At 41.3% G+C, this 13258-nt stretch overlaps 1 protein-coding gene across 1 annotated transcript in view; it reads right to left on the bottom strand.

Moving 5' to 3' along the window:
* Positions 1–13258, bottom strand: part of COLEC12 (collectin subfamily member 12) — a 192612-nt gene that overhangs the window by 34424 nt on the left and 144930 nt on the right. Inside the window, exon 3 of the mRNA XM_059895426.1 lies at positions 9038–9160. Within this exon, the coding sequence (XP_059751409.1) occupies positions 9038–9160 (123 nt within the window). The remainder of the gene's footprint in view (positions 1–9037; positions 9161–13258) is intronic.

Genomic DNA, 13258 nt, shown 5'->3' with positions numbered 1-13258 from the left:
TATATTAACTTCCATAGGTGGAGGCATAACACAAAATTTTGTCACTCATCAGACTCCCTACCATTCTTGGTAGGTGTAACTCGATTATATGGAAGGAGATTCCATGGCAAAGAACATCTAGCTCAAGTCTATACATAAAGTCGTTGTAAAAGGGATGCAAAGTCAAGGGTGTTTGCTACTCTGTCATGAGTTCATCACTGAGGCTTGAAAATCTGCTTCTCCGTAGTGACAAGTGAATCTTTATCAGTTCCCAAGAAGATGCCTAAGTGGGTTTCCAAATAATAATTTACTAAGAAGACTTTTTTCCCAGCATTTTCCTGATTGTACATGATAGGGAAAGTTAGTGATGCAGTGTTAAATTAAAGCCACTGTCCTTATTCGTTCTCAGAAGGCAGTAATTCTCCATGGTTATGAATTTAAGTTTACCATTCTAAAATGTCTGGGGATTGTCTCCTAAGGCAAAAGAAACAACACAAAGAAACAAAATAAACAAATGGGACCTAATTAAACTTAAAAGCTTTAGCACAGCAAAGGAAACCAGTGACAAAATGAAAAGACAACATACTGAATGAGAGAAAATATTTGCAAATGATATGACCCATAGGGGTTAATATCCAAAATATATAAACAGCTCATGCAACTCAATATCAATAAAACAAACATGCCAATTAAAAAATGGGCAGATTTATTATACAAACACCAAACTTACTGAATTATACTTTATTGTAATTTAAAATAGAGAATGAATATGTAACATATATGTATACACATACACATATATATATCTTTTTTTAAATTGATTTATGGCATCCTCGATGCTTCCCTGAATTCCAAAGTTGCAGTGTCAGACTCACTTTCATCTATTTCCTTCTCTTTATACCAGCCTTCATCTTTTGTATTATTGGAATAAAAATATCCAGGTCACTAAGCTCTAGTCTATAAAGAAGAAAACTCTTACTCTCCCTAACAGTGATCCATCCTATGTCATAATCTCTTTCATCTTCTACCTTCTCTAGTATTGTACCTCTTCATATAAATGAAAACCTGATTCCTTCCCAATAACACCACTTCCCTGGAGGTCCTCCCTAGTGGGGACTGTAAGTATTGACATAATTGTTTACCTCTGGCACATCTTGATTCTTATCTTTGAAATATCTTTTAACCCTTTCCTCCTTTGGAAATCAGCATCACCCAATTTTACTCTACTTTTCTATCTTTGAGGCTATAAACCACAGAACTTCAAGACATGGTGTACCTTCTCTCTGATTTCAGCATCTTTTTCTTCTCATCCTTTCAATGCAACATTTCTTGAGACTTCAGTGTTTCCCTATACATCTGTAATGGACGCATTTCAACAACTGTCTCTTGCTCCTTACAACTCAAGCCATGTCACTGTAACTCATCTTCCAGGAGATTCCCCCCCCCACCAAAAACAAATCCAACCAAACAAACAAACAAAATAAAACAGGCAGAAGATCTGAACAGATGTTTTTCCGAAGAAGATATGCAGATGGCCAACAGGTATGTGAAAAAAATGCTCAACACTGTTAATCATCAGAGAAATGCAAATCAAAACCACAATGACATATCCCCTTACACCTGTCAGAATGGCTATCCTCAAAGTCTACGAATAACAACTGTTGGCAAGGATGTGGAGAAAAGGGAACCCTACTACACTCTTGGTGAAAGTGCAAATTGGTGCAACCACTATGAAAAACAGTAAGGAGGTTCCTCAAAAAACTAAAAACAGAACTACCATGTGTCCAGCGATTCCACTGCTGGGTATATATATGAAGAAAATGAAAACACTAATTCAAAAAGATACATGCATCCTAATGTTCACAACAGCATTATTTTACAATAGCCAAGATATGGAATCAACCTAAGTGACCATCAACAAAAGAATGGCTAAAGAAGGTGTGGTATGTATATATATATATATATATATATATATATATATATATATATATATATATATATATATATATACACAATGGAATATGTATGACTCATCCATAAAAAAAGAATGAAATTCTGCTATTTGCAACAACATGGAGGGACCTGGGGGGTACTGTGTTTAGTGAAATAAGTTAGAGAAAGACAAATACTGTATGATATCACCTATATGTGGACTCTAAAAAAATAAAACAAACGAATATATATATATAACAAAACAGAAACAGACTCACAGGTATAGAGAACTAATGTTTACCAGTGGGGAGAAGGGAGGGGAGAGGGGCAAGATAGGGATTAAGAGATACAAACTATGTATAAAGTAAATAAGTAACAAGGATATATTGTACAGCACAGGGAAATATAGCCATTATTTTGTAATAACTTTAAAAGGAGTATAACCTATAAAAAAATTGAGTCACTATGTTGTACACCTGAAAATCAACTATACTTCAATAAAAAAATAAAGATAGAAAAAAATAAAGTGTACTAAGTGAAAAAATAAAAATAAAAAATAAATGTCAAATAAGAGTATATCCCTCCAGAAGTAACTCCTATGAGATCCAACCTCTAGCAGCTTGGGATCAAGTCTGACTGTCCTTCTTGGTATCGATAGCTTTTTAAAAAATAATGACTAATTTTTTAAGCATGAGCATGTTTTATATATTACTTATCAGCCAATGGACCCAGTCTATTTTATTCAGCAAGCGTTCCACCCACGTGGGACTGCGTGAGAAGATTCTCCAGGCTCCCATCAGGAAGCAGAAGTACGTTCCCACGCGTATGCGTGACCTAAAGTGAACCAGGCTCCACGGCTCCCAGCACCTTCCCTAGAGAAGCTCGTCGTGCTCTTCCTCAAGCTTCTATAGTCTGGTCATAATGAAATGTGTGCTTTGCACCAAACGCTCTTTCTCCCCCAAGCCTTTCCACGCATGCTTCTCCCCACCTAGAATGTTCTTCCCTGGCCTCTTCCCCAAGCTAAGCCCTCCTTGCTCTTCAAGACTCAGCTGGTCACGTCCTGTGGGAAATCTTTGCTGAAGTTTATGTTGCAGGGGTCTCTCTCCCGATTATAGGACTCTCGTCACTGTGTTGTCATGGTTTCTCTACTCTAAGACCCCTTAGGGCCGGAAAATTTGTGTTGGTTTTATCTCCAGCTCTTAGCTTAGTGTGTGGCGCATAGTAGGTATTCATCACATACTTATTCATTACACCGTTTTTTTAAATAAATGAGAATCTGCCTGCTGGCTGCCGAGGCCTGTGGAAAAAATCGTGGAAAAAATCGACTGAGCTAGAGGTTATGCAAACAAACGTATAAACCAACCAATGCAGGGAGGCCTCGGCACTGGCAATGAGTATGGCATTTAGTTGAATAATTATCGTTTTTTTTTAAGGTGACTATATAAACACAGAGGTATAGTTATAATAATCTGAGGGTTGTCTGATAGGCATGCACATTCCTAAATCCCTGGAAAATGGGAAGAACAAAATGTTTCATCTGCATTTTAGCAAAGCTACCCTTTAAAAAAAATAAAATACGAATGTTTACAAGTTTAGGTTCAGTTTTGATCCTCAAATCAAAACACATTCCTCAGTCTGTCCTCAAACCACATACAGGATCTTAAGTCCTGACCTTTTTTCCTGGAAGCCAAAGAAACCTCTGAATATGCTGACAGGCAGTCATTTTCTACCCTCTCTAATTTTTCTTCCATTTTACTTTTTAAAAACACAGAACTGTCGTAGACAGATAATTCAGGTTTGTATAGAGTAAAAGGAATAAATACATTCATTAAAAAAACCCAAAAACCTGTTGGGTTTCTCTTTGGTGCTAGGAAACTCTCTGCCCCGCCCACAAGGATTATGAACCGGTTACATGCACCAGTGCCTGTGTGTCTGTGTTTAAAAACACAGGATCTGGGTATAAAGCTGCAAACTTGAGGGGTGCAAAACTGGCAGCTTGCTAACTGCTTTAAAATACTAGACTGATGGAGATCCAGAGGTAACACTTGCTGTAATAGCACACAGCATTTTCGCTGTTTTTTACTCTTAACTCATTAGCACAAATTCTCTGTCAGGAAAATAGTGGCAGACCATCCTCTCTGACCCTGGAAATTCCCCATCTTTGGAGGGAGACCTCAGTTTGTAGATTATTCTCATATGAGGAAAACAAACATGAAACACAGAAGGGTCATGAACAGTCTGTTTTTTCACAGGCTCCCCTTTATTGGAAAGTGTTTCTTGACAGATTTTTTTCTTCAAAATATTGTTGCTTTAGGTGTCATATCTGAGGTGTTACCCTTCTTTAAGTACCCAAAACTCAATTCTCTAGGATCATCTGACAATAATACCTTTTCTATAAAAGCATGTTGGTATCATTCCTTGGCCTGGGCCACTAACCTCCTTCTCCCCCGTCTGGATTCCACCCGTCCTTTAAGGTCTACTCCAAATCTCACCAGCCCGTCGTGCTAAGCCTTGCCTGATGATCTGATTCCACACCAATGGACCCTTTATCTGAATGGCAATAAAAACAGCCTCTATGGATTGCCTGCTCTCTGTAAGGTGCACTGCATCATCACTGCAGTTAATCCTTATGACTGCTATTTTACAGATGAAAAAAATTGAGGCTCAGAGATGTTCAGTAACTTGTCCAGAGTCACACAGCTTATTTTTTTTAATTTTTTTGGGGGTAAAAATCTGCACTTTACTTTTTTAATTTTAAAATTTTTATTATTTTTTTGGCCACATGGCATGCAGGATCTTAGTTCCCTGACCAGGGATCGAACCCACGCCCCGTGCAGTGTAAGTGCGGGGTCTTAAACACTGGACCACCAGGGAAGTCCCTCACACAGCTTGTAAGTGACTAAATGGGATACCAGGCCAGGAGATCTAACTCTAAAATCCATGCTTGCTCTATAATTCCACATTGCCCTTCATCCAGTATTTCTTTTTCCTAAATATGGTTTCTTCCAAGAAAAGTCCCTTCAGGGGAAGGACTCTGTCTTCTTTATCTTCCCTTTACACTCATCATCCTCAGATATTTACCAAGTCTCTGCCAGGTTTGTGGCCCAGAGCTGGACATGGAGGATCCAAGAGACTTAGCTCATGGCCCAGGCCTTGGGGACGGGGAACAGGAGCAGAGCACAGAGCTCCTGCCTGGTGCTCACGAGGGTCTGTACCAGCCTGACTGTGGTCCTGAGGGAGAAACACGCCCCCTACTGGTACCTGGGACTTCCCAGTAATACCAGTTATGCTCCTTCGTGCTGTAATAAAGACATTTCTACCTTGAACACTATTTCATATTTCATTACAAAAATACAGAAGATCTGGTTATAGGGTGTTATCCTGGATTCTGACAACAGCTACACAGTGTGATCTGATGCACATCTGAAAGCCTACTTATCCAGCTGTAACTGCTACCTTGGCAGAGCTGAACAGCAAGGCAGACATTTATGACTTAGGAATGTTGCATCAGAGGAGGTTCTTACTGAAAAAGATTCAGATGTCTGTCTTTCATCTTTATCCTAATTACCTTAAGGTGGATGCCTGCTGGGCAGGACCACAGACTAGGATTTTCCTGTTCAGGGAATGTTCTGGAGGAAGAATGACCCACTGAATTTAGGAGGTGGCCTCTGTCATAGAAGCTTCACTCACCGATGATAAAGAGTCCAGGACAGAGGGTGCACCAAGCTGTAACTGTCTGAGAATGTGCTTTCTGTAAAGTGGCTGACATGCCTCATTGTCACAAGTGTACTGACCTGTCTGGGTGACTCAGCAATCCTCTGACTTGTTCAGCAAATTCTCTGGAAGGAACTTAAGTTACATCCTAACTTGTAGCTGCATAAGTGACATAAAAGGAGAAGTAAAGAACAGTTTTGAGGAAAACACCATGGAATTGCCTTTGCAAACTCTGATAAATAAGGGAGTTTCTATTTTACTTCCTTCCAACGTCTCCTCCAGAGAAAGATCTTTTTTCACTGAATATTCTTTTTTGTTTCTTTCTTCCCTTTTTTTTTTTTTTTTTTTTAAAGTGGAGCGAGTTTCTCCAGACTTCAAAGGGAGATGTGTGAAGGAAGAACTTATCTTTCTGCCTCTTACCATGTTGGGTCACCAGAATCTTATCAGCAAGAAAGAGGAATCACTGTTCAAGTAAAGGGAAAACACATCTGGAAAATATCAGCATTTTAGCACCTTAAGGCTATGTTTAAAGACAAAAATTGCATGTTGTGTTACCTTATTTTTGTCAGTAGAAGCCTGAGGGATGGGGACCCTGAAAGAGGGAAAGGGGCCTCCAACTTGTCTCGCTCCCTCAATCTCTTCACCCTTCATCCTGGCGAGATACACCCTAGAGCAGGCCAAGTGATCTTCAGGATTTTAAGCTTCTAGATAGGGCCTTGAGTCTCAGCAGTTGGCTTAGAGGTCCCTGGGCATTGATTGACTGCCTTTATAGAAGTCAGCCCTAATCTACAATTCAACCATCCATCCATCCATCCATCTTCTCATTAATTCATTCAGTAAACTTTATTGGGTAACTATTATGTACTGTGAGTCAGGTGCTAGTGGGAGATATGATAAATAAAAGATAGTCTCTTGTCTTCGTGGAGCTTACAGTTTGGGTGGTGAGACAGACCCACTGGCCATAATGATATAGTGTGACAGGGGCTAAGAGTAAAAAAGGATGCCATGGGGACCAGCAGGAGGGCACCCAACTCAGCTTTCAGGGGCTTCTTGCAGGACATGTGTCTGAGGGAGACATGAAGGGAAAGAAGGAAGAGAAAGTCATAAAGAGAAAGGTGGAGAACAGGGAAAAGGTGTTTCAGGTGAATGGACCAGCCCACACAAATATGCCAGAGCTGAGAAGGGCTTTCCACTGTCATAAAAATGGAGGAAATATCTGTACTTTAAAAATAAACAAACAAAGCCCCCTATTTTGTATCTTTCTGTATAATTCTTAAGGCATAAAGATCCTAGACCTTATTTTTTTGCAGAGGTAAAAATGACAAAATACCATACAGAGGTATTTCTTCAAACCTTTCTCATCTCTGTTTACTTTCATATCACACAGTGCTGAGCCCTAAAGATACCTATTAAATGACTGTTTGATTTCAAGCATCTCCTTTATCTGAGTTCACTAGGAAAAGTTGTGAAGTGAGTAATGACCTAAATAACCCAGTAAAGGAAGACAACCAGGCTGAATTACCTGGGACATAAAACACCTTCCTTTTCCCCACTAGGTTTCCTGCCCCGCCTCCTCTGTCCAGCCCCGCCATGATTTAATAGCCTTTCTTAACACTTGCTCTGTTAATCCTAGGTTAGATTAACTCATCGCAAATGGATAAAATGACCTGGTAATTTCCCAAACTTCCATTGCCCAAGTTCATCAGTCAGCCCACTACAGGATGCATACAATTTTCCATGGAAATAGCCTTAAAAGTGGACTTAACAAGCCTTGACTATACTGAGTATTTTTAACATGTTTTGCCATTCTCATAGCTAGGGCTGTAAAAATGCAGTTATGAAGAAGCAAAGAACAGAGAGATTCAGCCACTCGCTACTGGGACCAACCTTAGGACAGGTGGCTCAGTTACATCATCTTTGCTCATCGCAATCACCTTGAAGAGTGGCATCACTATTGCCATTTTACAGATAAGAAATCAGAAACACTAAGGGGTTATGCTTCATACCCAGGTTACACAGCCATGCAGAGGATTTAGCGTGGTGCCTGGCACACCAGCGAGCACTTAATAAACATTCACAATTGCATTACAAATGGTGGACTCAAGAACTGGACTGGGACCATCTGGCTCCAAAGCCCATTCTTATTCCAGTACATTGTTTTCTCAGGAAACTGCTAAACACTGGGAGAGCAGTGGGAGGAGTTACAAGCTGGAGGGAATTCACTTTGCATCCTTCTGTCCCCAGGTCAAATCTATGGGGCAGGGAACAGAGAAGGGAACATGTGGGAATTCTCCACTGTTAATCTGTCAGTGCTGAGGGAAGGCAGAGCGAAGATCAACAGACCCCATGTCTGCCTCTTGCTGAAACCAGACATCACATCTATCTCGCATGTCTCTGTGAGGCTTCCATGGCTGTTTTCTTTTCTTTTTTTAAATAGATAAATAAATTTATTTATTTAGGGCTGTGTTGGGTCTTCGTTGCTGCACGCGGGCTTTCTCTAGTTGCAGAGAGCTTGCGGTGCACAGGCTTCTCACAGGCTCTAGAGCACAGGCTCAGTAGTTGTGGCGCACGGGCTTAGTTGCTCCGCGGCATGTGGGATCTTCCCGGACCCGGACCAGGTCTCAAACCTGTGTCCCCTGCATTGGCAGGCGGACTCTTAACCGCTGCACCACCAGGGAAGTCCCCCATGGCTGTTTTCTATAAAAGGGTTTACGTAGCTTGTGATTCTGAATCAGGGCGCCTTCTACCTGCAGTGTCTGGAACAGGGGGTGGGGGGAACCAACCCACTTTGCAGATCTGGAGGATTCAGGCAAAAATCCTCCACTGACCTTAAACCAGACATGTTGAAAGAATGCCTGATGTGCCATAAAGTACAGTTGAGGTGGTGGTGCCACCTCTGTGTTTAATTTCTACAGGGTGGTATTTTTGTGGGGGTATATAAACAGTGACCACAGTAAATGTGCTGAAGAGAAACAAAAGGGAATTAATTGGCCAGTCCCTAGGTGAAGTAAATTGTATCTCTTGGAAGTCTTATCCTCTGTCAATACAGTTTTCCCGTTTGCTGACTCCAGGGTTTTCGTGGGGCCTCTTAGAGATAAGATGAAAAAAGATAGAGGAAGAGGGAGTATTTGGAAATAAGTAGGAAAAAGCAACAAAGAGGAAAAAATTTTATAACTCATAGAGGGCCATGATTATGGTTGAAATGACTCAAAAGGAATTGCTACTTCTCTCCTTTCAGATCCCACAGCTACAAGAAGCTCAAGACACAAAGATGGAGCTTAAGATGTTTAAGTTTTGTTGGCAAGAGTTATATTAATGAAATACTTCACACTTGCAAATGTACTTGTTTTTTCAGGCTTAAATTAATGAAAGAAAACTTGCTATTTGGAAGGAAAAAGGAAAGAGTACTTACCTTTGTATCCCAAAATGGCTACTGTGATTGTTAACAAGGCACACAAAATGTATAATAATATGATAGAAAACTTCAGTGCCCAGTTATTTTTACATTTGGTACATTGTGTTCCTTCCTGAATACCTGTAAGAAAAGTCAATTCTTAATAATAGTAACCAAAAAAACATTTCAAAAGTATCTTTTTGCATTTTGGTTCAAATACTGTAACTAAGAATATAGTTTTTACATATGCCCTACTATAGGATGAGTGGTATTTTAAAATTAAACACAACCACTTTAAATCTCGCCATTATTATAAACGTATTTAATGACTTGAAAACAGAGAACTTTGTCTCATAGAACAGTTTCAAGATCACATTCCATTATGATAATTATAATTTCAATAAAGATCTCTACATGACAAGAGATTTAAAACACCCAAATCTACTTGTGTCAGCCATTATTGGACCTACAGTAATTCAGACACAACCAACAACAACAACAACAAAATTGTGACTTGTCCCTTGATGTTTGTTTCAGTGGTGTGCTCGAGCTAGTTCCTACTGGCTTGCAAGAGTCAATTGTCAAATTTGTAGGAATTTTGGGAACTGGTTGTTAAACGGTTGGCAGCTTGAAATCAACCCTGGAGGGAGTATTTACACCATGGAAATTGGCAAACACTACAAATGATGCCCTCCCACACCCTCAATTGCTTTACCAGCATGCCACTGGCTATACTGTACTATAACCTATAGCAGAAAATATAGGTAATTTTATGATTAAAATGCTCCATATATAACCATCTCTGTACACTACATATGTACAGAAAACAGACACTGACCCTTATTTAAGTTATCACAGTGATTTAAATATCAACTAGGGAACAACCAGAAAAACCAGACATTTTTGATGCGAGGAGGTAAATTTTTAGTGCTCACAGCTGAACTTTTTGAAAAACATTCTAGTCTAAGTGGTAAACCACCAACACTTCTGCAAGTGACTCCAGAAACTAACCCATAAAAAGGGAACTTGCCATCGGACTGATGAGAAACACAGAAGACAAAGACTCTTGACATTTTAATGTGAAAATCACATTGTAAGGAGTATCGCGAGAGTCTTCCTTTCCCTATGTGTGTCCTACTAATAGCGTCTCCCAGGAGCAACAGCACATAAAGGACTGATCTTCTATGATTGTGCTCAATAACTTTTGATGGGTAAATTGTGAAGATTAAGCCACAGCTGAAGTTTCTCTCCTTTGGTTTGTAATTTTACGCATTGTGCCCTTCTTTGGTGAAAAGAGTTCTTCAGCTGTGTTTAATGCAAAATGATGAGAGAAGCAGCATAGAACAATGACTCAAATTAAGTTTCAGGGTTTAACCAATCCCTCCAGTGTTCTGGGCTATACACCCAAGGGGAGGGGGCTCAATCTGTCTGTTCCATGACTTAGAGCAATGATTCTCAAACTCTGCGGTGCACTGGATTCACTCGAAAGGCTTGTTGAAACACAGCCTTTCTAATTCAGGAAGTCTGAGAAGGCGCCTGAGAATCTGGATTTCTAACAAGTTCCCAGGGGCTGCGATGCTGCTGGTCTGGCCGCCATGCTTTAGAACAGTGCTTCTCAAACCGTCAAGTGCTTACAAATCACATTGTTGAAATGCAGATTCTGATTCAGCAGGTCTGAAGCAGGAGCTAAAATTCTGTATGTCTAACAAGGTCCAGGAGATGCTTCGTTGGAGGAACACATTTTGAGGAGCTACGGTTTGTTTTAGAAGATGGTCATGCTGGATCAACCTTGGTGAGCCAATTCCTTGAAGGTAAAGCTGTAAAGTCAGACTTACTGATCAAACAGACCCAGAGTTAATCAGCTTCTCAGCATCGCAGTTTTCTCATTTCTTTGACTCCTTTTCCTTTCCATCCTCCTCCTTCCATTGCCACCTGGATGTTTCAGTGCCATCTCTTGTGTCCAAAACTGACCTTGGTACTAGCCCTGCCAAACCAGATCTCCAGCTTTCACCCAACTTTTTTATTTCCATCCAATCTAAATACTCCTACCATCCCAATCCCCCAGGTGGTCAAACTCAGACACCTTGAAGTCTTCTCTTATACTTATTCTCTAACTCAATCAGTCATCAGACCCTGCTAATCTTCCTGCAGATATTTTTGTCATGATCATCTCATCCACAGTTTATTGATGTTCGCTTACTGCCTACACTGTGCCAGACTCTAATATAGGTACTGTACATCACCTTTAATTCATATAATAACCCTTCAAGATGGCATGGTAGTGAGAGCTGAAATGACATCCCATAGACATCATAGCCAGGATTCGAACCTGGGCCTGTCTGACTCCAAACGCCATGACCTCTCCCCTACGCCATGGTGCCTCTCTGGTCAAGCTTTCCTATCCATTTCTACTGCCACCATCCTAGTGTGAGATCTTCTGATCTTAGTGGAAGATTCCTCTTCCATTCCCACTGGAATCCAGACTCACCCTGTAACAAAATACTGCTGACCTCATGATGATGCCAAAAAGAAAAAAACAAAAACAAAGAAAACTTTCAATCGTTCACCCTTAACTGAAGGGTGAACACACACACACCCCTGCTCATAAGCTGTCTATAATCTGGCAGTTTAAAATGAAACAAAGACCCCTTATACCCAGTTAGAGTGAGCATATTTTTGGAATTGGGAGTGGGGGAAGCACAGGTAGACCCAGAGGTATGCCACATCTCATGTTCAGAAAACAATTAACTTGCTTTGGTGGCAACTGTAAAACACAGATGGAGGATAGACCCAGGGATGCTCTGGAAAGATTGGATGACACTTTTATGGTTGATGGAGGGTTTCATTCCTTTTGGATTTTAGGACTGTGGTGGGTGAACTCCTCTCCAGGGCTATTTCTTTCATTCCATTAGAAGAGCCTCAGAAGATTTGGTCAGAGGGCAGATGATGATAGATAACAGAATTTGGGGCTAGAGCATTGCTTAGAAGTCATCCGGTCAAGCATCATTGTGCTACTGATGTGGAGAGTGAGGCCGGCAAGGTAAAGCAGAATCAGAAGGAACGTGCCCTGATGTCCAGTGCAGGGGTCCTTTCCTCCCCTTCTCACCATGCGTGCTGGCGCTGTGTTTGCCACTGGACATCTTGTGCACGTGGTCTTCATGCAGATCTGCTCCCAGACAGTTGTCACTGCTTCACATGCTGAAGAACAAGGGTCACTTCATAGTGACACACATTTCTCGTTGCTGACTCTATCAGCATTTAATCAATATCAGATGGCACCGCCTGGTCTCCCGTCCTACTTGACACAATTTCTCCGTCTTGTTTTTTCTCCCTCCCAAGACTTATTTTTCATAAGAATTCTGTTTTATCTTTCCCTCTCTGCCCTCCACTGGGAGGACATCTGGCCAAACATACGGATGCCTACTACAAAGAGACCCTGCTGGCTCACGTAGCTGGGGGACCCCCTCCTCCTTGAACCTAGATGGTCACAAAAAACATTCAAGAGAGACATCCCCCTGTTACCAGCCTTTGTAGTGTTTGTTTTCTTAGCATTACTTTCCAGAGACGGGGGACTCTGTTCCCATTGCGAGGGGCCGGTAGGAAGGGCAGGGAATGGATCTGCAAGGCTGCAGATAAGAGATTCTAGGTCAGGAAGTGAAGCAGTTTGCCCCTCACCACCGAGAGAGCCAGCTTATCACAAAACCTGGCCCAAACGGCACATCTACAATTCAGCAGGCCACAGGCAGAACGTGCCTGCAGGACCCATGCCCTCCCATGGGTTACCCCTCCTGCTCTATCCCCACTGAACTCAAGGCTTGGCTTGTGTTCTGAATGCATTTTCCAGTGTCCAAGTCTTTATTATACAAAAAATATTGGGGAGGCCAAAGGAAGCCAGAATCACTCTGGTTAACTCCTTGAGTATTCTACGAAGTTCAGAATAGGCTGACAATTTGATCCCATCCCCAGTGTGCAAACTCAAAGTTCCCTGTGTTGCCCTGCTTCCAATAACACGTTTTAGGTAAGAAGATGGGGGTCAGTGCGGCCGCCGATCAGGGTATGGTGAGCTGGTTGGAGAGAATAAGTGAAACACTGCAGGAATGACAGTGCAGAAAGCCAGAAAAATTCACCAGCAAAGAGAATTCCTTTCTGCTGTGGTTCTCCATAAAGAGCCCTCCCAAGTTCTGTGGTCCTGGCCCCAGTACAGTCTGTTTTGCCAATCATTTTGGAAAACAAAAGAGT

Source organism: Balaenoptera ricei, chromosome 14, assembly GCF_028023285.1.
Source record: "Balaenoptera ricei isolate mBalRic1 chromosome 14, mBalRic1.hap2, whole genome shotgun sequence".
Classification (NCBI taxonomy): domain Eukaryota; kingdom Metazoa; phylum Chordata; class Mammalia; order Artiodactyla; family Balaenopteridae; genus Balaenoptera; species Balaenoptera ricei.
This window is presented reverse-complemented; position numbering and strand designations above follow the sequence as displayed.